Source organism: Chanodichthys erythropterus, chromosome 7 (genome assembly GCF_024489055.1).
Source record: "Chanodichthys erythropterus isolate Z2021 chromosome 7, ASM2448905v1, whole genome shotgun sequence".
Classification (NCBI taxonomy): Eukaryota; Metazoa; Chordata; class Actinopteri; order Cypriniformes; family Xenocyprididae; genus Chanodichthys; species Chanodichthys erythropterus.
In genome coordinates, this window is record NC_090227.1 from 32,800,550 (window position 1) to 32,825,739 (window position 25,190).

Consider the following 25,190-nt stretch of genomic DNA (forward strand, 5'->3'; position numbering starts at 1 on the left):
TTGTAATGACTATGACTTCCATGGTGATGCTGATATAATGCGTTTTAATGAATAAAGAGAAAATTAATTATTTTATTATAAATATTGGATTATATTGTTTACTGAAAATAAAAAAGTGATTTTTCTCTCTATGACTTCCAGGTTTCAACAAATAAATTAGACTTGAATTATAACGATTTATGACTGTGTATTTATGACAAATAATGATATAACATTTTTAATGAATGAAAGTAAACAAAATATAAAGATTTTAATAAATAAATATTCTTTATATGGTTTTCAGATAATATAGGCTTAATAGGTATAATAAGTTATATATAATTACATGCTCTAAAATAATTTTGCAGTCACCTCTTTTACCCCAGTCTACCGCCAGGGGTACCTGTACTAACCCTGTTAAGCACAGGGTTTAAAGGTTCAATTAAAAACATGTAGATGTTGACAAATATTAACACATTTTACTGCTTTCTTATTTTTCAAACTTAAAATTGTTTTAGGTATTGTCGAACTTCTACCTTTAAAATAAATTAAAACAAACTTATTTCTCTCTTATTTACATTTATGATAAATGTATCTAATTGAATTAAATAATATTCAAGACGTGTAATTAAAATCGAACAAAATATTTTTAAAGCACCGTTGAAAGCTGTGAATGAAGTGATTCCTAATAAATGAACAGAATGATGTCTGGATACTGTTGGAATGGGGTGGAGACAACTGCATAAAAATGAAAGCAGCAAACTTCCGTGTTAGTTGCGTCATATCTGACGTTCTTCGTACGACTCCAACTCGACGCAGGACTGAAGTTTCCCGGTACGTTTTGTTTTGTATTTTCTGTTAAGATATGATTAAGACCACATTGCTTTGACGTTCATTCGACAGATTATATGTAGAATTATATTAAAGTTATGTGCATTTTGCTTTGAGATTTGATGTTAGAGAAATTAGATATGGTCACTTGACGTCGTTTAAAGTTTCATTTATAGCTTTGAAACAGTTCACAAGCTGAAACCGTGCAGTTAAAGTCTTTTTAGACATTAAATGTTAAGTTCACATTATTTATTTTGATTTAAGTGTTTCACGTAAAAGATGTGACAAGCACAATTAAAATGTCTTTTACCTGAACAGTGGTTGTTTTACATGATGGAAGGTGATTCACCTCCAATAACATGTAGCGTTGAATATCAACTGCTTCAAACATACTGCCTGAAGAGGAGAAAGTCAAGCACCAAAGCAAGTGCCTGTCTGTTCAACGCACAATCAGGTCAGATACTGTACTTGAGAACTTTGACTCTCTTTCTGAGATAATTATAACATTTATTGACATCTTAATGACATTGTCTGTTTAAAAACAGCTGAGATATTTGGTGATGTGGCCGAAAAACTGACCCGGATTGTAGACCGCGGACTTATTGTTGATGATGGAATAGAGGCAGATTCTGGTAAAGTGTACTGATATTGCCTACACATTCACCAGATACTAAAACTGAAATATAAGTCATTGAAATATAAATTTGTATAACACTATTGATTCTCAAGATTGGAATTGTGCTCTGTCCTTTATTTTTTATAAAAGTTACCACAGATGATATAGAGAAGCTTGTTGAATTACTGAAGAAATCAGGGGATGAATTAAATGAGAAGGTAATCATCATTATCAGTTTGTAGTCCTAAAATCTTGTCCTGCTCTTAAATGTCATCTCTGCCTTCTCAGATTCAGAAGAACCATGAGCTTGTAGGATACCTGCAGCGTACTTTGTCCTACGACTTCTTTGACAAACTGACCACAGCCTTCATCAAAAGTGTGGTACTAGAATATCCTCAGAGCAGGAGCAAACATCAGATCGCCCTGACCTTTGAGGTCACCAGCAGACTCCAAGCCTTGGACCTTCACCCCATGAACAGGATCATGGGATTCGGAGCTCAGTACCTGCAAAAGTACTTTGCTCCCTGGGTTAAACAGCACGGTGGATGGGTGAGCGTTTATACACCAATCACATTTAATCACAACTTCCACAAAGCTTGATAGATGCTGCTGAAAAGTACCAGTTTACTAGAAATGAACGCAGCTTATTAATTAAAATAATTACTATAATGTGCAACACACTAAATATGTCGCATCTGATTCACTATAGGAGAAAGCCTTTGATGACGATGAGGAGGTCCATTGACAAGATTTACTGTGAAATGGATGGTTATTAGTGATCTGATTTGATAAAAGATGATTTTTTTTTTTGGTGATATTGAAGTGTACATTCATAGTATTGAATATATACTTGCTTGTATTGTCAAATAAAATTGTATTAGTGAATTAAATGTTTTTAACACATTGCTGCAAAAACAAACCAAAATCTAATGCTAAAATATAATGCTTTATTGATTGAGGAGTTTGTTTGTCAGCAACAAATAAAGCAAGCACCACAAACTTACGCTTTACAAATACAGTATGGCATTGGAATCAGAACAGTGCTTAGTTATTTTTATTATTATTTTTTTTTTTCGTTCTTTTCATTCTATGTACATATTAACTTTATTCACTTGCTGTAAACAGCAATATGAAGTTGAAATGAACACATAAATCTGTTCTGTTTCTGTCTTAAGCATGACATTAGGCACAAAGAGGCAAAGACTAGATAAATGCTAAATCGGTTCTTTTCCTTTTTTGTTCCTTTAGTGTTTTAATACATCGATTGATTGGTTTTGATTGCCATATGATGACTATGGTTGCAATATTTCACACCTTAATTTATGTGACATACATCCTTATGACAAGGCAAGACTAATGGATGTTTAGCCTAGATGATCAACATCACTGCAAATGTTACAGTATTAATGTAATTTGAATTCAATCATGTAAAACTGTTGTATTTGTATTCTACAATGAAGAACTGGTGTTTTTCTAGATCCCGAGGTATGTGTTCATTTTTCCCAGGGCATCACAGACAGTGGTCAGGTCGCTGCGGAGATCTTGAACCACGTTCTCGATGGTCCTGGTGTCCTTCAGTAAATCGATGCTCTGGGTGTACGGGTTGTAGTAGACCGAAAAAGGCCTCTTTATTGTTTTAGCAAATTCCCTGTTTAGAAGGAACAACATATTACATTTACATGTATGTATGACATACGTTTATTTAAACATTTACAGACCAAATGTGTCTGTTATGTTATTAGAGTTTAGAATTTTTGGTTTCAATGTCATTTTTTCCATGACTGGGTGGATATATATCTACCTCATTTTCTCTTTTGCCTCTTCAAAACTCTCAGAGACAAAATAAACATCTTGAAAGGTTGTAATGAGGCACTCCTGGTTGCATGTGGTTTTGGGATCAAACATCTTCACCTTTGCTTTGTCAGAAAGCGCATGCTGCATAATAGAGGATTACACGTTCAGTTAACTATTAACTTAACATCTGTATGCTTGAGGTGTTTATGTGTGGTTAAAGGATTAGTTCACTTTCAAATTAAATTTTCCTGATAATTTACTCACCACCATGTCATCCAAGATGTCCATGTCCTTCTTTCTTCAGTCGAAAAGAAATTCAAGTTTTTTTATGAAAACATTCCAGGATTTTTCTCCATATAGATTTTTTTCTCCTTCAATGGCCTCCAAATAGTTGAAGGTCAAAATTACAGTTTCATTGCAGCTTCAAAGCATTTCCAGATGAGAAATAAGGGTCTTATCTAGAGAAACCATCGTTCATTCTCTTAAAAAAAATTAAAAATGTATACATTTTAACCATAAATGCTCATCTTGAACTAGCTCTCTTCTTCTCTATTATAATTCCGGCAATTTAGACGCTGGTAAGTGTATTACTGCCCACCACAGGTTAAAGTTTGAACAAATTTTTATATACTTGCACAAGCATATTGTATATGAAAATTTAGTTCAAACTTTGACCTGTGGAGGGCAGTAATAATGTTTTTATTACTGCCCTCCACAGGTCAAAGTTTGAACTAAAGTTCAAGGTGAGCATTTATGGTTAAAATGTATAAAACTTTAATTTTTTTTGAGAAAATGAGTGCTGGATTCTCTAGATAAGGCCATTATTTCTCATCTGGGATCATGTAGATCCCTTTGAAGCTGCAATGAAACTAATTTTGACCTTCAACCGTTTGTACTCCACTGAAGTCCACTATATGGAGAAAAATCCTGGAATGTTTTCATCAAAAACCTTAATTTCTTTTCGACTGAAGAAAGAAAGACATGAACATCTTGGATGACATGGGGGTGAGTAAATTCTCAGTAAATTTTAATTTGAAAGTGAACTAATCCTTTAACAAAGACTTTCATACCCTTAACTCTCCAATAGAAGACAGTAGACCTGCTCCATATGCCCTTAACTGACCATCCTGTTTGCACAGCCCAAACTCAATCGTGAAGAAATAGCACTGGAAAAACAATAAACAGGTTATTTATATTTTAAAGGTTCAGAAGCAAGATTATCTGCAAGTTCCTTATGAGATGGACTCGCTTATATTGAGACTAGCAAAAATTTTACACCCAAATCTGATTGTATCTCAATAATGTTCGCCGTACAGAGCCACTGATCTGATTTCAATGCAAATGCACCATGGATCAAACTTCAAAAAAAATTCAGTGACCTTTTTATTTCTGTATCTAGTTAAGAACCTGCCAGTCAAGTGCGAGATGACATTTAAGAATTCAATAAGCTGCTGTGACACTTACAGTTGCCAGCTTCTGCACATCCTCATCTGAAGCGCCTAGAGATGCAAGGCCAATCTCCTGAGAAAACTGAGCAAACTTGGGATCGGCCAGGAGTGGCACGTGACCCAGCAGTTCATGACAGGTGTCTCTGAAGACATGAAAACAGTTTACATGTTAGAAGTGATGAGAAAAATGAAGTTTTCTACAGAAAACTTTACTCACGGTTCTGGCGTGTAGAGAGGGTCTGTGCTGTGACGTATATACTGAGTGCAATTAAACACTCGATAAGCCAGACCGGCCAGGAAGTCTCGCGGTGACAGATATCCAGCCACAGGTCGAACGGTAAACCCTGACCTCTCTGCAAAGGCCACAACCCAGACCTCCACATTAAAGAGTGTTGAATTTCTTTGTCATAGATTGAGTACGATTAATAATGCAAATAGAAAGCAGTTGCGTGAATGTGATTTTCACACTTTCTTCTTTTACCTCGTAAGAACAGAGACACATCTTCCAGCTGTGGGATGTTGTCCTCTCTGTACCCACAATGCTTTGTGAGAAGAGGGAGGTTTTTCAAGTACTCGCGGCAGGCATGAGTTGGATAGAGTTTTGTAAGTTCTCTGAAAACGACTCCCCATGTCTTCACTTCTTCCTGTGTGTACTCTATTCGTGGGATGGGCTGCCCACTGTTACATAAAAGATATTCTGATTCAGTTTAAGCAAAAAAATGTTTAAAAAGTCATCACTTAGTCAGTTACTCTAACTGCATGTCATTTCCATTTATGTATTTTTCATTCTTTTTTAGTGTTGTTAGTGCCATGCGCTAACAATATAGCTGCAAGAACCTAATAAAAAAGCAAATACACAAGAATGTAAACTATTATAATCTATACTAACAATTTATAGTTCATTGCAACCTCCACAAAGTACTTCCTCCTCTGCCTATACACTTTGTCTTTGAAACCCTGCAACAGAGAACAGAGAAACGCTTTACTATATGGTTCAATTTGGTAACATTAGTTAAAGTTGGCATGAAACGGAAGTTGCGATAGTCTCTTCTTCCCTATTGTGTGATGTATATCCTTATGGAAGATTGTTTCTCCCACAGAATAAAAAAATTTAAAGAAAATTGCGACTTTTTATCTCACAATTCTGACTTTTTTTCCTCACAATTGCAAGATAGCCTATAAACTCGTAATTGCGAGCTATAATGTCAGAATTGCGAGATATAAACTCGCAATTCTAACTTTTTTTATCTTACAATTCTGAATTTTCTCACAATTCTCAGAATTGTGAGATTAAAAAATTATAGACACTGCCATAGAATCTGCTTTTCAAACAAAAAAACAAAACAAAACAAAAAACTTTAGGGCAGGACTTGATTTTGTCCATCGGACTTCAATTGAATCATTGTCACTTGCTATTGCTGTGATTTCATAGGAGTGGCAGGTTGTCCCGCCCTCCCGCCAAAAAACGTGTCATCAGAGAAAAGCTATTGTTTGATTAAAGATCACGACGACACATGATAAAAAAAAAAAAGATGTACACAGATAAATCAATTATAATAAACACAGCAATTTTCCAAAAATATTCTATTATTCATTAACCCATAATAAATTTGATATTTTTGTTAGCTTAGGCATTAACTATAGAACCTTATTGTAAAATTCTACAAAATCATGAGTAAATTTCTTGTCATTGGGACCTTGTACCATTGGGCTACTTAACATTTAGCAGATTTACTTACTGGATGATCAGCATCCAGTTCTGAGCCGTACATTAGCACTCTATGAGAACATTGGTCCAGCTCTGAGATCTTTTGGGGAAACCATGGTATTCCTTCCCCATCTGGCAATCCTCCCAAAACGCACACACAGTCCAAACAGTCTAGAATAAACAGCCAGATGAATCAGTAACAATATCACAATCAAAATCCCAAATGCACTGGCGATTCTTCCGAAGAGAACTTACCGGTCTCTGCAGACCACACTTGTTGAGGTGTGTTATATGAGACAATGTTGACATGGTCTTTCAGATGCTGCACCAGCTCATTGAACTCTTTTTTTGTGCAGTTGCACTCTGCATATATCTCCACCTCATTGGTGACTCTCTTGGATCTGCGAGACTCAATGTGGGCCAAATTCACATGTTTCTCCTTGAAACAAACAGCAAACAGAACATCACTTTGGTTTCATTTTCACTGTCTTAATTAAAACATTATCAAACAAGTAGGCTACTATGCATTAGACCGACCCCCTTATTAAAGTATCCACAATTAACCTGCCCCACCAAAGGATGAGATGTTTACTAACCTGAAAGAGTCTTAGCGCTTTCACCAGACAGCCCACTTCATTCTTCAGTGAGAAAATCACTGCTAATTTCCCAAGGTCATGGGTGGATTTCTGTTCCTCTTTGTCAGGTCTTTCATCTATCCGATTAAAGGATGTCCTGCGGAGCTGCTTGGAGGTGTTGTTTAGTGAATACAAAACTCTTAAGAAGCAGAAATGGGTTAAGATAAAAGCTTATTTTTTAAAAGCAATTTAAGTAGTTTAAATTACAAGTGCTAAGCACACTGATAGACAATTTGACCTTATCCGTCTTTAACCGACTTCTATTTTTTAGTCAAAAATTGTATTGCATCATTTCCAGCTGCCAAAGCTCTCAGTTAGTATATTTATGAATTTTGTAATAAAACATTTTCTTGGATTTGCATCTGCATCCAGAATCACCAACAGGCACTAATTAAGTTTTCCAGTGTAGATCAATAATTTATGCAAGTAACTAGTAAGACTACAGTCATTTAATATAAAAAAAAATAAAAAATTATTAAAATGTATTCACTTGACTATATGTAATGTGGCGCCCAAAGGGGGGTCTATTAAACTGTTCAGTGCTTACCATTGAGGTTGCAAGATGTTGTTGGTCATACATTGCAGAATCCAAAGATAGTCCTCGCCGAGCCCAGTATTTGCTGGAGAACATCATCATAGCAGGTTGCATCTTCGGAATTGCTTCTTGACCCCTCTTCCTAAGTAGCCCAACAGGTGATTTAGGGGCTGTCTGCGGCCCCTTTGCATTAGTTTGTAGTTCAGAGGACATAGTTGCTGTCTCTTGAGATGTCTTCTTTCCCTGCATTTCATATGGCGAAGGTACTGTTGTCTCAGACGAATTTTCTTTAAGCTGTCTCTTGGAGATCACAGGGAGCTCTTTGCATGTGCCACAGCACCTGACACTCCTCCCCCGTCAGTATGAGAGCTGGGATTATATACTGTGACGAATGACGTTGAGAAGGGCCACTCTCATACGGGGTAGGCTATCACTCATATTGGCTTTTGAGGGGATGGCTCTTCCATTAGGAAATGTCGACTCGTCCAAGACCTGATTGAAGTGGATAAGCTCATCTCACCCTCTAGGAGAAACAAATCTAAAGCAAAGTCATTCAGATTTCAAGATTTCAATAAACGTGGCTTCATTTTACAGCTGGAAGGTGAAGAGGGGGAGGACATCACCCATCATTTTTGTAAGATATGATTACCTTTGTACAGTGTACCCTTCAGAGGCAAGATTTAGAAACATGTTCAATATAGAAAGCAAGGAAAAGAAGAGCTTTAATGAGGTTAGAGCATTCATATGCACTTAAATGTCAGCATTATTTATGTAAACAACAGAAACTGCCTTTTGACCTCCTTTGAGGACAGATGCATATTGTTTATGGGTTTTGGTGAATAAGCACATGTTTGTCAGTGCACAAAATGCTGCTGTTTTTAATGAAAGGGAGCTAGAAGAGAGATAACATTACTGGGATGAGCAGTGAGCTATCAGCTTCCTCTGAGGCAATTTCCTGTGGAACAGGAAATGAAAGAGATGGAAGTTGATTCTGTGTGTCTTTGTTGTGGGCTGGGGTTATGAGTGGATATAAGACATTTCATCCTCAATCAGTATTTTCACACTCTCTCCATCTCATCTGCAAATGTCATAGCGGGCCGACTGAACCAAGGCTACCGACTTTGAATAATCTCAAACCAAATTTACCAGTTGAAACTATTGGCTTGTGTAGCCAAGCAAATTTTCTCCTTTACTACCACTAAGACAGTTAAATTTTGTTTTTGTGTGTGTTTGCAAATTTTATCTTAGGTTATTAACTAATTACAAAGTACTCTTACCTAATTAAATCTCGAGTTATGTAACACATTAACTAATGTAATGTTACATAACCCAAAATGGCTCTCTTCATTGGACGAAGACATGGACAACAGCAAGTGTAATGAACATATATGTTATATTTTAGGTTAAGTGTTACTTAAAACGACTTAAAGCTTAAATATAACTCAAAGACTAATGGAAGGAAGACAGATTTTAATTTGAATCTGAATTATTTAGGAAAAGGGCAAACTGATAAGAACAAAAAATATATATAATATTCAACAATGGATACCCCACCTCTGAAACAATATGAAAACTCTCTCTATACAGTGAGAAGGAATGATTATTTCAATGAAAGACATTATGATACAAGATATTACAAAAATAATGCTTTAGGATCCTTTTGGATCCTAGTTTTACATTCATATATTTTCTCTGGGATTTTTCTTTTCTTCTTTTTTTTAACAATGTGGCATTTGGTAGCAAATATCTACATGACACCCAACACTGTTCATCTTGCTTACAGGGGCTATAAAATCTGTACTATACATCATGTAGTGCTGTACACTACGAAATGAAGGCTACTTTGCAGCCGTTGTGTGTTGCTTCTTTTAGATGGCTGTGGCCGTTGGAGACGACGTGATCTTGTCTGTGTGAGGATCTTGGTGAGGTTTGAGGTGACTCGAGTATTCCATATTCACTGGTTTCTAATGCTGCAGAGGGTTCGGTGACTGTGTTGAGACCCAGAATCTCACTCACTGAATGGGGCAAGTCCTGAGAGGGAATCAGAAGAGATTTAAAACTCGTATTACTGAGACAAAATAATCATATTATTGAGAATATTTTTTATTTTACAACAAATACCCCACTATCTGCAATCATGCACAGGACATACCTTACAATTCTTTATCTGCATACAGATAGATTCGGATTTGCTAAGGATTTCTTCGATGTCCAGTTTCATGGAGAGTTCATTTATATGCTGTAAAGAAAATATATCAATAGGTGAACCATTTTTCTCACAATCTAATTTATGTACATTGCTAGATGCAGATACATATACTACTATTCAAAACTTAAAGGTGCTCAGGAAACATTTCTTATTATTATCAATGTTGAAACCTGTTGTTCTGCTTAAAATTTTAGAGGAAACCATGATATATTTTCTCAAGATGTTTTTGATGAATAGAAAGTTTAAAAGCATTACAGCATGTTTTTTGTAACATTATAAATGTCTTTATTGTCACTTTTGATCAATGCATCCTTGCTGATTAAAAGTATTAATTTAAGTATTAATTAGTAATTAATTTTCAAAGAAATAAATTTTACTGACCCTAAACTTTAAAATGGTATGAGATATAGTTAAGGCTAACCTTCAGGATTTCATTGAATCCATATTTTCTGTCCATAATTTTTTGTTTCTCTGAGTCTAAAATGGCACAGCACACCAGAAGGTGAAAGTTTTGGCAAGGCAGTCTGGTCCACATAACCTGGATGGGAAAATATCAATTGAAGAAAATATTAAATAAAATGCCAACATAACACTTAAGTATAATCAAAATTCTAACAGACAGTAGCTGCAGTGTACTGAGAAACAAAGAAATGGACCGATGGCCAAGAAAAAAAATAAAAAAATTGGACAGTTATTACACACCTCCCAAAGGCGAAGGACGTCCTGAAAATGTAGCTCTCTCTTGAATCGGATCAATAACCAGCGAAAACAGAAATATAAGTACCCAGAATCCTGTGCCTCTGTGAAAAACACAAACACAGAAGTAAACACAACGCCTACTGATGGACACAAAAGTATGTAAAAGACTATTTCTAAGAAGGCTTCCTCTGGGTATCTTACCTAGGTAGTTCCAGAAGGCCAGATCTAGCAGCCGAAGCAAAGTGCTGAGCTGAATTAGTTGAGTCTTCATCCCTTGCATCTGCTCTTCAAAATTTTCATGCTGCAACAAACATGAGTGATTTTAAAAATAACTTAACCCTTATAGGGTCTTTGGGGTCTTTTTAGACCCCAAACGATGTTTGCTCAAATAAAAAAAAATGTCTCTTTGTCCAAATGACATGAAACTTTGTACCGTTGTTAACTTTCTAGATCTACAAAGAAAAAAAATGGAGTGATAGCTTTTTTTTTTATCGTACTGTTAAAAAAAAAAAAAAAAAAAAAAGCACACTCAGGGTCTTTGTGGTCTCCACAGACCCCAGGCAACAAAATGTAATTTTGTTATAAAATAATTGTTTTTTAAAAAACAAATGTAATTTTACTCTGTTTATTAATGTTTTTACTTCATATTTGTGGATTTTTTGGAGGATTTCTCGTATCTTTTAAATTTATATAAATGAATAAATAAATATTTTTTATACAAAAACAGCTTTTTATGTAAAATACACCTTATAAAAGACCCACATTTCTAACTTTCATTCATGGGGATAACATGCATAATTTGACATGGTTTAGTGTAAGATTCTTGCCCATCTTTTGGAAAATGCAGTTTTAAAAGTAAAAAAAATTATCATTACAAAAAATACTAAACCTTGACAAAAAGTAGCCTTTATTGTTATAATTGTGATTTCATAATGTTTAGATATGAATCCAACTGAAAAAAAAAACTTATGAAAAGATGTCTTTCAGTCAGAAAAATAACACATAGCATACAGTGGAGCTCTGCAGCCATCTACTGGTAAAATGATAGTTTTTTGCATTTTCCAAAAGATGGGCAAAAATCTTACACTAAACCATGTCAAATTATCCATGTTATCCCCATGAATGAAATTTAGAAAAGTGGGTCTTTTATAAAGTGAATTTTACATAAAAAGATGTTTTTTTATAAAAACCTATTTAAAAAAAATATTTAAAAAAATAATATAAATCCTCCAAAAACTGTACAAACATGGAGTAAAAACATTAATAAACAGAGTGAAATTACATTTGTTTTTTAAAAAACAAGTATTTTGTTACAAAATTGCATTTTGTTGCCTGGGGTCTGTGGAGACCTCGAAGACCCTGATTGTACTTCCCAAACGAAGACCGCATAAGGGTTAAAGGGATTCTATTATGCTTTTTTACACTTTCAACTTTCTTTAGTGTGAAGTGTTACTGTTCAAGCATAAAAAAGGTCTGCAAAGTTACAGAGCGCAAAGTCCAAAGAGAGTTAGAGAACTGTTTCTGAACTCGCTGAAATGCCTCGATTGTAGTCTTGACTTTTCTTCCAGGAATGAACACATCACAATATCCCTCAATTAAATAATTCCTGCCAAAGTCATATACACACACACAAAAAAACTAAACAGGTGTGCATTTCCCTAAAGTATCATTAGCAAATTCCGTCATTACCAGCACAGATTAGCGATTTGGCTTTTCTCGAAACTGTAGTTCCAACAAACACCCTTAAACAGCTTTGCAATCTTACAAGGAACCACAGCTCTCGAGTTGTGGTTAGAAGCATAGCTTCTTGCTAAATGACGTGGACCTAAACAGATCATGCTCTTGTGCACAATAAGGAAGTAAACATTCAGTGCATTCTACATCTTTAATTCTATTTAAACATACAGTGCTTAACCAATTTATCAAACCACCTGCCATAATAAAGAGAAAACAAATATTTTAGGAATCTGTCAAAAACTTGTTTAAAACAAAAAAATGTATTGTCATTTACTAGGCAGAACACAAACTGAAACAACTAAAGTCTTTATTCACACTTAATAACCAAGTAAAATTATATATTTTATTTTTATTTTGTATGGCCTACTATCTTGCTGGCATTGTTTTTATGTACTTTCCCACAATCTCTTTTGTTATTGACTTCCAAATAGTTTCTAGTTGTTCACAAAGACTTGCTTTTGATGAAACATTTGTGTGATCTATCTTTGCATCCATTAAATCTCAACAATAATTACATTTTAGCATACTTACACATACTGGAGTGGATTAACCATTACAGAAACATAAAAATTTGTTTGGTAATCACCAACACTGTTAGTTTAGGGCAACTGTGGCACAAATTTTACATTGGCTGGTGGTCTAATAAATTTGTTAAGCACTGTATATACATTTTAATCTATGTATTTTGCAGGTCAATAATCAGCTCTGTTTTTGAAGAGTGTAAAATGAACCCCGAAGTATGACGTAAGAGGAATTATTACTCCTCCACCTGCATGTGACTTCATTACTAATAGTCCTATATTGTTGAACCAATGTGGTTCAAATGATTACTAAAGTTACTAAAGTTTCGGGAAATGGTGACTAGTTAGTTAGTTTCTCCAAGGATGCATCGTACTGTGGTAGTTAATCAGTGAGTTACATTGTTGTACGGGAAACACACACAAAGCGTTACTGACAGACTGGTAAGAGATGTTTGCAACAGTATGAGGAAAAATAATGTATTTTTTAACATTCAAGCATAAAAACCTATCCTAGCAGTCTCCAAAAACATAATCAATATTTAAAAAAAAAAGCATAATAGGTCCCCTTTTAAAAAGTTTGCCTATATTGGCTAAATTTGCAGAGACAACTACAAGTAAACAATTTTTGGTTGACTAATTTAGTGCATTTAAAGCGCTTGCCCACAAAAGTAATAGCGTGAGGACAGAATCATGTTTTATTGATGCAGCCAAATCTTCTCATACACAGCAAACCCAAGAGTGCTAAAGAGAGATGTGCTGTAATGAACACAAAGCATTACCATTTCATCCATGAAGGAAACGAAGCACCAGAAGGCATCCACTTCATTCTCCATCACAAAGAGGATGGGAGAGAGCAGGTCACTCATGCCCTGCACGTACCCTGCACAGGAACAGGAAACTGGGTAAATATAAGCAATGCTCCATTGTAAAGCACTTAAGATTATACATAATCTAAATAATTCAGTGTGAAATTAAATCACATTGACATAAACCAAAAGGATTTAGCCGATTTGTAAAAAAACAAGGAATCAGCATGGGAGTATATACATAACAGTAGTTGATATTTTTATTAAGAGAACTTGCACTGAACAATGATTCAAATACATAAAATCACTTGCCCAAGTCGAAGTCGTACATGCAGTACGTCATCAGGATGTCATGTAGTAAAATCAAGCCAGGGTTGTCCAGGCCTTCGTAAAACTTGTTATTGCGGTCAGTTCGGTTCACATCTTTTTCTAAAAAAATTAAACAACCACAAACTGAGCTTCACCCAGGTAGAGAAACGGTATATAGGAATATATTTTAAAAACAACTAAAGAATAAAACTTGCAATGTAATTAAAGACACACCAATCAGGCTCCTGTAATCTCGTAACCTTGAGTTTCTCCTTTCCTGCTCCTCACTTACTGACTTCCACTGGAGCTTCATTCTGAAGTATTCATCACTGTTGAGAGAACACATGATCTTATGTATGCTTAATCTAATGAAAGAGAGCTTTAATCACATGCTGTTGATTCTCTGAGGGAAACATGCGTACGTTTTACTCTTTTGCAGGAGCTTCCTTTCTTCATGAGTGCTGTTCCATGGAAAATAGCCAAGCAAAAACTTCCAAGCCTCTTTCCTCACTGCGTAACAAAGACCCTGTTGAGATCAAAACAGCAGATAAAACAAAACTTCGGAAACATTTATAAACAGTTCTATAAACAAACCTAAACAGGTCTTGTCTAAGTGAAAGGATTTGGACAAGAGGTTGCAGGAAAAATGAGACACTGCAACAGCTCGTCTCAGACTCAATTCATTTCCAAATCAAGTTGTTGAAATCGAACATAAAAGTTTGTGTTTAAAGGATTAGTTCACTTTCAATTGAAAATTAGCCTAAGCTTTACTCTGAAGTGAAGTGATGGGTTTGTGTAAGAAAAATCCATATTTAACAATTTATGAAGTAAAATATCTAGCTTCTAACGTACGAAGAAAGTGTAAAACTCCTGCAGTTCAAAAAGCTTACGTTACATCCTACGCCTTCCCTATTCAACTTACGGAAAAAGTGTAACTGACGCGACGCCAGTTTACATTTTCTTCGTAACTTGAATATGGAAGGCGGTCTGGCGGAAGCTAGATATTTTACTTCATAACTTGTTAAATATGGATTTTTTTTTTTACACAAACGTATCACTTCAGAAGACTTTTATTAACCCCCCAGAGCCGTGTGGAATATGTTTATGATGGATGTTATTATCAAGCTTATTATCAATCCTTACATTGTTTTTTGATGTAAAATATAAACAATAAGAGTTATGAATACTTAAGAAATGAATACTTTTATTTAGCAAGGCTGCAAACGTGAAAGTAAAGACTGAAGACATTTTTTACATAAATGTTGTTTTGCTCTTTTGAACATTCTATTTATCAAAGAATCCTGGAAAAATGTGCTATTTAATATTTTTGTGAAAACCATGATAAGATTCGACATTGATAATAAGAAGAAATGTTTCTTGAGCACCAAATCAGCAGTTTAGAATGATTTCTGAAGGATCATGTGACTGAAAACTGGAGTAAATTTAGCTTTGCCATTACACTTTTTAAAAATATATTTAAATTGAAAATTATTTTAAATTGTAACAATATTTCACAAAATAATATTTCTTTTTACTGTAATTTAATCATCAAATAAATTCAGCCTTGGTGAGCATAAGAGACTTCTTTCAAAAATATTTAAAAAAATCTAAGAGACCCCAAACTTTTAAACATAAGTCTAATTGACTTCCTTTATGATGCAGCACAAAAACAAATGGGTAAAACTTGGTAACTCATTACCTAAATGTCTGCAATCTACCACACAAAGGTTAACGAGAGTAAAGAGATGATAAAACCACACAAGAGTAAAGAGAAGGCGATAAAACCACAAGCAAAAAAAAAAAAAAAAAAAGACTACTGAAGACACAGGTGACAGACATAGGATATCCTGTGGATCAGAAATTAGGTACATAAATGAGCTACAGTAAGATAAGGGGCTTTCGCAACCTCACCGCGGGAACTAGGAACAATTTTAGTTCCAGGAACTCTTTTTGGAGGAACTAAATTAGCTCCTACTTCAGAGTAGGGTATAAACTAGCACTATAGGAACTACCAGTGACGTAATTGCACGTTGATAGGCTGAATGCATGCGAAAAACCTGCACCTGCCATTTTTTTTAAAAGCAGTGTACACACACAGGTTATAGCCAGACATATTCACAAGTCCCTGCCGTCAAGTCTCAAGTCTTTGAGGTCCAAGCGAACTCTCAAGTAAAGTCTTTGTTTTATTTTTATCAATATATTTTTTTCCAGCTAGTTGTTATTGTAATTAGAACAGTGTATTTAAATATAAAAACAGATTACTTTTACTTTAAAATTGTCTTATAAAGCACACAAAATACTACTTAAATCATTTCTATTACTTTCTAACTTTATACAAAATTAAACCATTTAGAACCACCGCAAGGAAAAAATTGCTGTGTATTTTGAGCTATATGAGTTGCCGTAGTTTGCTGTAGATCTCAAGCAATGCTGGAAAATGCAGTCTTCCATTGAGCGCTGGCGGTAACAAAACCTACGTATAGACAAGTGTTACAGTAAACAACACAAAGAACAACATTTCCATCTGTGTGTCTCATTTGTGATAAGGTGATATAATAACGCACTGCGACTTAAACCGATCTGTGGAAATGAATCGGACGGACAGGGTCATAAAATGCGTATGGAAGTGTTCGTCCAATCCAAATACAATTTAACATGGTACATCTGGATATCATATGCATTATCAAATACTTGGGTAAAGTAAGGCTTGGCTATATTGTTATTATTTGTTGCTAAATTAACAAGTTTTCTAATAGGTGATGGGTCAGATGCGTCAGGCGCTCGATTGCTTGGTGTGTTTAGAGATGATTTGTGATATTCTCTGCTGCAGCACATATTCGGGAATGAATGGATAGTAAAATGTGGTGTTTTCGTGCCATCATGTGGGGTAGTAAATAGAGAATGTAATCAGGAATGTCATGCCAAAAGTATTTTTCACAAGTCTCTGTCTTCAAGTCCAAGTCAAGTCTCGGGTTAGTAGTTCATGAGTGTTCTAAGTGTGATTTAGTCCAAGTCGCAGACTCTGGTTTTTATCTCTGGTTATAGCCTATATATTTACTCAACAAACTAACTCTACGAACATGGAAAACAACGAGAGACGGACCTCTCGAGTTAAGTAGAAAACCCAACGCAACTTTGAGGGGACCAAGCGAAACATGATTATGCATTTCTGCTCAGCTAGTGACATTGGACATCAACCACACGGCAAACGCTAATACTTTTTCATATACTGTCTTCTTTCTTTGTATAACAGTTCTATCTAATAACATATTAGACAGGCTGTTAAAGGTGAGAGCTGTGTGCTCAGGCTCTGGTTTTCTCAACGCCGTCAAAATAAAAGTCACATCAATAAGCGCAGTTTACATCACTTCATAGTTCCTACTGGTGGTGCGAATGCAACCAGGAAAACAGCAACAGGGAAACTATTAGTTCTCAGGGAACCACCCTGGCGGCTATTTCCAAGAACTAAGTTCCTAGAACTACCTAATGCAAAAGCCCCTATATTCAAATCAACATCTTACCCCTTTAAATATGGCATCCTTTATGTGAGGTACATTGGTCATTCTTCCCTCTGAGTCCTGGTACTTTTCCCATTCTTCCATTGTTACCGGCCCCTTCCTTTGCACCTCTGGCCTCGGTCCCAGATCAGGCTGGAACACACACACACACACACACACACACACAAACACCTCAAATCAATTGTCCATAACAATACTTTTGCACAGGATGCCTCATGTTAGCTATCTGTGTCTATACTCAACTAAGTCAAAGTTGGAATTAGATCTGCACTCACTCTGGTGATGACTTCAAATCCAGGCTCTTCCTGCTGGTTAATCTCTAGTCCGGGAATGAGTTCTCCCAACAGATCAGCCACCTCCTCAGCAGGCCGCTGCTGACACTCTAATTCAGGCGCCCGAAATGCGTCAAAGAGGTAGTTAGTGACTTTGGAGAAGCCACCCAGTGTTGTTGTATAAGGATCTTTCTTGAATTTCTGTTTGAAGAGTGCGATTGTGAAAATATACATTATCTATCACATCTATCAAATACATGAATATTTTTATATCAAAGGCTACTAGTACGATTCACAGTATAAACCACATACCTGAACAAAGCCATAGTTTGTATCATCCAGAAGATTCTCAAAGGACTGTGAGAAGGCTTTGCTGTAAGTGCTGACTATCAAGATACTTTCATCATCGGGACTCCTTTGAAAGACAGACACAACAATAGTATAGTCTTAATAAAGTAATACCATCAATCATTTTAAGAGTACACATAACAAGTATTCCACTTGTAAACATATGACATCACTGGCCATATCACTCTGTACTTTGAATGACGGAAGAAGCAGAGCCAACAAAGCCCAGCCTATGTTTCATTATGGAGTCTAAGATAAGAACTTTAATAACAGCTATCTTTTCCGCGGCAGCGCTGAATTCAGCATGCTTACGGGTGGATTTAATCTGGTGTGATATTTAACGCAGGGGAGAGGAGTGTCTTCCCGTCCCTTTCATAAAGCCTTAACTCTAAAAGAACAGCTGCTGTTCGACCTTACATGAATCACGCTCACGGCCTATGCCACAGAACACATGCCTGACTTCCTCAAAGGTGCTCGTTTGCATGCAGATTGGGTTACATTTTGATGTGTTCTGTTTTAAAGGAGGAAGTGTGTGGATGAATAATACTGATTGTGAAATGCCTGTGGTATTTAGTGAATTAAAAGGTGAGAGGTCACTTTTAAGATAAGAATAAGAAGAATGAGAATATTAATTCAGAGAAAGACATCTGACGCTACACAGTTATGTAAAAGCCAATATGCTAATTAATGCTTTCAAAAAAAAAAGGAAAACATAAGCTGCAGCCCAATTTGCATACTTGTGCATTATTCTAAGCCTTTTTTTGTATAAATTAGGGATGCACTGATGGGATTTTTTTTTTTTTTTTTGTGGTCGATACCAGTTTCAACAAACAAATATTGTCTGATTCCAAAACCAATATTTGTCTCGTGCTCTCTTATTTGAACTTTAGTCATTAAAATAGATTAGTGTTTAGATCATGTTTTAGATTAGCAAAGTTCAAAAAGGCATGCATTAAACTAGCTAGTTTATTGCTGCATCATCAAATATCTGACTCTAATGTTGAATGACATATGAATAACGTTGAACCTTATAAAATTCATACAATAGACAGTTGAGTACATAGTGTATAGTATGTCATAGTATGTCTAGCTTCACCAGAAGAAACAACTCTAAGATATTTCTTAATCAATCAAATATTATATTTATAATAATATAACATTTATTAAAATATATTTGATCACATTTCCAGCTATAATGTGTAGTGCTACCTGTTTAATGGATTTTACCATAATTAAAATCATTCCATGGATCTTCCCCGACAAGAAAATACATGCAGAAAAATTATTTAGGCCCTGTTAACACCTGGTATTAAGATGCATTTTGGATGACTGGATCAAAAGTGTACAACGCAAAATATAGGTGTAAACGGGGTCTAAAACGTTTTGAGCTTGTCCACTTTTGACTACTTCCAGAGGTAGTCGAAAACGCTTTTGACCGAATTGCTTTCGTAGTGGAAACACTCATGTGATCGAATGTGTATGAACCGCCACAAAAGACTACTCTCCACCTACTGACTACTGCGTAAATGTTAAGCCCGGAACACACCAAGCCGTCTTCAACGAACTAGTGGTGACAAAAGCAGACTGCAGTGTTGGCTCACGTCTGCAGCGTCTGGGTCCAAAGTTGCCCTGACACACCAAACCGATGCTTGACACCCGACATGCCTTTCTGTACAAGAAGGTGGCAGTAGTTGAACAGCCAATCAGAATGATCAGATGGCCCGAATGACTGACGAGCTCCGACGCCAATTCAACATGTCGAATCGGCTGGAAAAAAAATGATGAGGACCAACTTCAGTCGAGAAAACCTAGTCGGCTGACGCGCAAAAACTGCCCACTTGGTGTGTTCCGGGCTTTACAGGAAGCGCACTGCCAGATGGGATTTAAACTTTGGTGGCTGAAGATCTGAGTTTGGTTTGAAGACAAAAAAATTTACAAGCACAATTTTCTCTCACCATTCCTGATCTCTAACAAGCACTCACAGCATTCGTCATGGTCTTGTGGCTATCAGAGCAGAATTGAAAGCTGCTGCTCTCAGTATGTTTTTCCATAATTTCCGGGCACGTTCATATGTAAATTGCATGAGCTTATTTTGTCCATTAGATCGAAGGATCCACAGATTTACCCATCCATAGACCCTCCCCTCAAAGAAATCAGGACATAAGTGGTCGAAAGTAGACAAAAGAGACAGATTAAAACACCAGGTGTAAACAGGAATGTTCCTCTCTCATCTACTTGTGATTCGATCGACCAAAACGCATCTTAATACCAGGTGTAAACAGGGCCTAAGAGTGCAGCACTGCTTATATAATGAATTCAAAACCATTTATAAAAAAAATCTGTAACTCATGACTACACTCTACTGGTCTAATGCCGTAATTAAAAAAGCATTGCAAAATCTTTTAGATCTTGCATAAACATAATGATATTACAATAACATATTGCACAATATTTGCTAAAAGATTAGGCTTGACCCATTTAGATAAAATCAACCCCTGATACTCCACTTACTCGTTGATCTGAACTGATTTCCTTAGGCTATCCAGGAATGCTGTGCTCCCTCCCTGGTGGAAATGAATAGCTGGCAGTGCTGTGCCATCCTTCAAGCGGAAAATGATGTATGACCAGCCCTCACATTTGACTGTGATAGACCTGAGGTCACACACATTAAAAGAGAAGGCCCACTTGTTCCGGTCATTTGCGTGGTTTGATCCACCTGTGACGATATGACAATAAATAATACGCTTGGTTACTGTTACAGATTTCCATCTTGTGGTTTTGGAAAAAAAGGAACATCGACAAAATTCACTGGCTGATGCACAAGTTAGCTTGCTGACATCTTCTGTGGGTAAACTGCACAGTGAAAGCAATTTGATACAAAAGATGCTTTTTCTTTAAAAAGATTTCAGCCACATTTGACTTAATTGTATTACCATCTCCATGTGTGTGGGCTTTTCTCCGGAATGAGACAGCATTGATCATGTCCCACTCGGTTTCATAGCTCAGCTGATGGTCGACAGGACGACGAGGGTTGTCTTCTGAGCTCTGAGTCCATTCCACCACTGAGCTGGAGTCCTTCACACAATCATACAATCAGGTTATCCATCCTAATTCGGGAAAACTATCCAAAATCATAAAATACTAGTGCAGAGCACAGAAGAACTGACTGAAGGATTTTAACAATTATATGCAAACTCTCACAGATGAAACCGGTAACAAACCTTGCAGGCACACAGTATGTTTGAGGGATCTGCATCCTCCAGGGGTTTATATTCCACAAGGGTTTCACCATCCTACAGTTAAAGAAGAAACAAATTGATATTTGGAGAGATTGTTAGAAAGCTGTGATTTTAACAGACATTTCAAAAGCAGGTAGTTCTCAAATATATATAAAACCATTGAAAAGTAGGAGTAAGTATGATTTTGTTTGAAAGAAAAATAATACTTTTATTCTGTAAGGATTCATTAAAGGGTTAGTTCACCCAAAAATGAAATTCCTGCCATTAATTACTCACCCACATGTTGTTCCAAACTAGTAAGATCTTTGCTAAACTTCTGAACAGAAATTAAAATATTTTTGATGAAGTCCGAGAGGTCCAGAAAATGAGTAAAAACATAGTTAAAATAGTCAACGTGACTACAGTGGTTCAATCTCAATGTTAGGAAGTGTCGAGAATACTTTTTGTGAGCAAAAACAGAACAAAAATAACAACTTTATTAAACAATATCTTCTCTCCCCTGTCTTACTGCTAAGCTGTTAACTCCGACTCAGTATTGGTCAGAGCGTGAGCAGCACGACGCATGCGTCTGATGCTGATGCAGGAGCCGGCCAATAATGAGCCGGTGTTCCCGGAAGCACTGGAGCTTTAGAAGCACTAAAAGGTTCTCGAATTGCGCGACTTCAACTTGTCCAAAATGCTGCTGCCAGACTTCTTTTAAAGTGTCGTGAACACGAACACACCTCTCCTATTCTTAGATCCCTTCACTGGTTGCCGATTTGTCAGAGAATAACCTTTAAAATTCTCCTCTTCGTTAATAAATCCCTACATAACAAAGCTCCCGTTTATTTATCTGAACTCCTTCACTCCTATACTCCACCCAGAAGCCTCCGTTCTTGTGATCAGGCTTTGTTGGTCGTAGAGATTAGGCTGGCCCCTTCCTTGTCTATTTTTAAGTCCTTACTAAAAACTTTTTTATTTTCCTTAGTGTACTGATTACCATGATATGTTAAACTCTTAAATAGATGGTTTTATATTTTCTTCTGGTTTATTGTTATGTATGTGTGATATTCTTGGTCTTCTGTAAAGCACTTTGGTCAGCCTGGGGGCTGTTGGAAATGTGCTATACAAATAAAATTGAACTTGAACTTGGACATAAACAGCACAGCAGAATGACAGGGAAGAGAAGATATTGTTGAATAAAGTCGTTATTTTTGTTTTGTTTTTGTTCACAAAAAGTATTCTCGTCACTTCTTAACATTAAGGTTGAACCACTGTAGTCACGTTGACTATTTTAACTATGTTTTTACTAATTTTCTGGAACTTGAATGACGTTAATTACATTGTTTTCTATGGGAGATGAACAGGGTGTGGAATGACATCAGGGTAAGTAATTAATGACAGAATTTTCATTTCTGGGTGAACAAACCCTTTAAATGATCTATCTAAACTGATCAAAAGTGACATACATAAATATATGTATTAATGTTATAAAAGATTTCCATTTTTAAATAAATGCTGTTCTTTTCAAATAAATGCAGCCTTGGCAAGCATAAGTATCTTCTTTCAAAAAAACATTAAAAAAAATTACCACAAGCTATTTGAACTGTCCCAACTATGACACAAGAATGTGGTTATGCATCTTATGTGTCACGTTAACCCAGTTCAGGTAAAATTAATAACAATCCTGAAGAACACACATTTATAAAAAATATAACAATAATATAAATAACATTTTGACTGACAACCACCATACCTTTTCAACAATCCTGAGGAACCCTGATATTAAATCCTGATCCTCAGATTCATCTGGAGATGAGTGAATGAAGACTCCCTCGTGTTCAAACACCACCTACAAACACAAAGAAACGCTATTAACAAAACATTACACAGTTTCATTACTCTAATCCAAACACTTTATTCTCTCTAAATAGGTCATTAAAAGCAAACATTTCAAAATCCTGTTTTGGTACTCCTCTCCCCGCGCCATTAAAGGTTAGTTAGTCTGCAGCCTGAGGCTTAACACTACTGAAGTGACAGCTCCTGTCACACTGACACAAACAATGTTCTTGTAGACTCTCCTATAATAAATGACATTGATCATTGAAAAAATAAAATAAAAAACGCTGGGAAAACACAATTATGGAATAACCTGGAACTATGTGCAATGCCCATCTCTCCCATATTCTCATACTGAATTTGTGTGATAGTGGTAGGAAGCTGTAAGTGTATTTATTACCACTCAACCATTAAAGCATAATGGTGGCCAAAGTACTTGTTCATCATGCATGTGTAACAGACACGAGAAAATGAGATTTTGTAGTGCGAATAAATAGTTCGAACATTTATTTTTAAAGCTAGTTTCCTTATGGACTGAATCGGTGGATAAACAGTCAGTCATCTATCTCAAAACATGTTTATGATCTACATTATGATCTTCCTAAACCTGCCAGCCAGCTCATGACTCAACATTAGTTAAAGCACAGACACAACTCTGATTGTTTGCTTTAGTGTCCAGACGCCCCAAATACGATCGATATTTCAGTCGTGGTGCTATTGGCAGCGGAATCTATTTGCGACGTTCGTGTTTTCTGCAGTTTGACCAGCTGTATGTCAGTGTGTTGGGCTGCTAGCAGCCAGGCTAACTGTTGCTAAACACAGCAGTTCACCAGACCAGTGTATCGTCTATTTCCCAGCACCGACAGTTCAAAAAGCTAGTCAAACTGAATATCTACACCACAACCCACGGAAAAACATTGGTAAAATGGAGCTATTTGTCGTTTTGACCGTGTATTGACTTAAAAAGCAGCATGCTCAGTACCTTGGGAGGAGTTGTGGCCGCCATGTCGACTGCTAAATAGACTACGTAGCACCGCTCACGTGCCTGTCAGCGATCCACAACAACACTGACGAGTCATTTTCCGCATGGCCAACGCCGCGCAGGCGCTCTGACATGTTTAACAAACGCGACTTATTATAATATTACCACAAACACTACCACCAACAACATTAATAGTAATAATAATAATAATAATAATAATAATTACCACTGTGTTCCTCCTGAAAATATCGGTTAAATATGGCGTTTTTCCCCTCATGAATCCTTAAAGGGATAGTTCACCCAAAAATGAAAATTCTATCATCATTTACTCACCCTCAAGTTGTTCCAAATCTGTATAATTTTCTTTGTTCTGTTGAACACAAAGGAAGATATTTTGAAGAAAGTTTGTAACCAGGCCACTTTGGGGCACCATTGACTTCCATAGTAGGAAAAATAAAACTACTATGGAAGTCAATGGTGCCCCAAAACTGTTCAGTTTAACACATTCTTCAACATATCTTCCTTTGTGTTCAACAGAACAAAGAAAATTATACAGATTTGGAACTTCAGGGTGAGTAAATGATGCTAAAATTTTCATTTTTGTGTGAACTATCCCTTTAAGGATTCATGAGGGAAAAAACGCCATATTTAACCAATATTTTCAGGAGGAACACAGTGGTAATTATTATTATTATTATTATTATTATTATTATTACTATTAATGTTGTTGGTGTTAGTGGTGGTGGTGGTGGTATTTGTGGTAATATTATAAAAAGTCGCGTTTGTGAGTAAATGATGACAGAATTTGCATTTTTGGGTGAACTATCCCTTTAATGCCACTTTATCTTTTCTCTTGTTTAAGTAAGTCAGACATTTTATTGAATTTTTATTGAAAGGAAAAATAGTTACACAATGTATACTTCCATATGCATACTTATCAAATTATACCTCTCGAGTCTTACATCTTACAAAAAAACAAAAAAACAAAAAAACATGTTTTTGTTAATCTTTAAAGAAAATAAGGAATATAAGGAATATACATAAGTCTGTTGAACCAGTCTATTACATGGGTGCAATTGACATTTTATTTTATGTAGGTAATGTTTTCCAAAGTTTCCAGAATAATAATTTTAATGTTCATTTTTTAAATATTGTCAGTCTGCAATAAACCACTATAACAATATAT

At 35.9% G+C, this 25,190-nt stretch overlaps 3 protein-coding genes across 3 annotated transcripts; 1 reads left to right on the top strand and 2 right to left on the bottom strand.

Annotated features, from left to right (window-relative positions):
- Positions 1-743: 743 nt before the first annotated feature.
- On the top strand, positions 744-2,846 carry si:ch211-218c6.8 (apoptosis facilitator Bcl-2-like protein 14). Its single transcript, XM_067390265.1, has 6 exons — positions 744-813; positions 1,129-1,264; positions 1,356-1,442; positions 1,577-1,644; positions 1,715-1,975; positions 2,136-2,846. The coding sequence occupies exons 2-6, from the start codon at positions 1,141-1,143 to the stop codon at positions 2,169-2,171; spliced, it is 576 nt and encodes a 191-aa protein (XP_067246366.1). The 5' UTR covers positions 744-813; positions 1,129-1,140; the 3' UTR covers positions 2,172-2,846.
- tph2 (tryptophan hydroxylase 2 (tryptophan 5-monooxygenase)) lies at positions 2,475-8,958 on the bottom strand. The gene is made up of 11 exons (XM_067390264.1): positions 7,559-8,958; positions 6,973-7,116; positions 6,632-6,815; positions 6,408-6,547; positions 5,558-5,625; positions 5,150-5,346; positions 4,886-5,021; positions 4,685-4,811; positions 4,291-4,386; positions 3,228-3,361; positions 2,475-3,074 (listed from the first exon to the last, which is right to left on the bottom strand). The coding sequence occupies exons 1-11, from the start codon at positions 7,793-7,795 to the stop codon at positions 2,900-2,902; spliced, it is 1,638 nt and encodes a 545-aa protein (XP_067246365.1). The 5' UTR covers positions 7,796-8,958; the 3' UTR covers positions 2,475-2,899.
- A 41-nt stretch (positions 8,959-8,999) lies between these two features.
- Positions 9,000-24,065, bottom strand: tbc1d15 (TBC1 domain family, member 15). The gene is made up of 17 exons (XM_067390263.1): positions 24,005-24,065; positions 22,940-23,035; positions 21,187-21,258; positions 20,899-21,040; positions 20,477-20,681; positions 17,930-18,032; positions 17,621-17,818; positions 17,349-17,477; positions 14,250-14,353; positions 14,062-14,156; positions 13,831-13,947; positions 13,492-13,592; positions 10,656-10,755; positions 10,458-10,555; positions 10,177-10,293; positions 9,699-9,785; positions 9,000-9,577 (listed from the first exon to the last, which is right to left on the bottom strand). The coding sequence occupies exons 1-17, from the start codon at positions 24,026-24,028 to the stop codon at positions 9,371-9,373; spliced, it is 1,995 nt and encodes a 664-aa protein (XP_067246364.1). The 5' UTR covers positions 24,029-24,065; the 3' UTR covers positions 9,000-9,370.
- Positions 24,066-25,190: the final 1,125 nt, after the last annotated feature.

Excerpts from the sequence above, each read along its gene's own strand:
- si:ch211-218c6.8 (XM_067390265.1), top strand. The coding sequence starts at position 1,141 with ATGATGGAAGGTGATTCACCTCCAATAACATGTAGCGTTGAATATCAA. Across the intron at positions 1,645-1,714 it reads GGGATGAATTAAATGAGAAG|ATTCAGAAGAACCATGAGCT; the intron begins GTAATCATCATT and ends CTGCCTTCTCAG. Across the intron at positions 1,976-2,135 it reads TTAAACAGCACGGTGGATGG|GAGAAAGCCTTTGATGACGA; the intron begins GTGAGCGTTTAT and ends GATTCACTATAG.
- tph2 (XM_067390264.1), bottom strand. The coding sequence starts at position 7,795 with ATGCAGGGAAAGAAGACATCTCAAGAGACAGCAACTATGTCCTCTGAA. Across the intron at positions 4,387-4,684 it reads ATGTGCAGAAGCTGGCAACT|TGCTATTTCTTCACGATTGA; the intron begins GTAAGTGTCACA and ends TTGTTTTTCCAG. Across the intron at positions 3,075-3,227 it reads GAGGCAAAAGAGAAAATGAG|GGAATTTGCTAAAACAATAA; the intron begins GTAGATATATAT and ends CCTTCTAAACAG.
- tbc1d15 (XM_067390263.1), bottom strand. The coding sequence starts at position 24,028 with ATGGCGGCCACAACTCCTCCCAAG. Across the intron at positions 18,033-20,476 it reads AAATCAGTTCAGATCAACGA|GAGTCCCGATGATGAAAGTA; the intron begins GTAAGTGGAGTA and ends TGTCTTTCAAAG. Across the intron at positions 17,478-17,620 it reads GATTTGAAGTCATCACCAGA|CCTGATCTGGGACCGAGGCC; the intron begins GTGAGTGCAGAT and ends TGTGTGTTCCAG.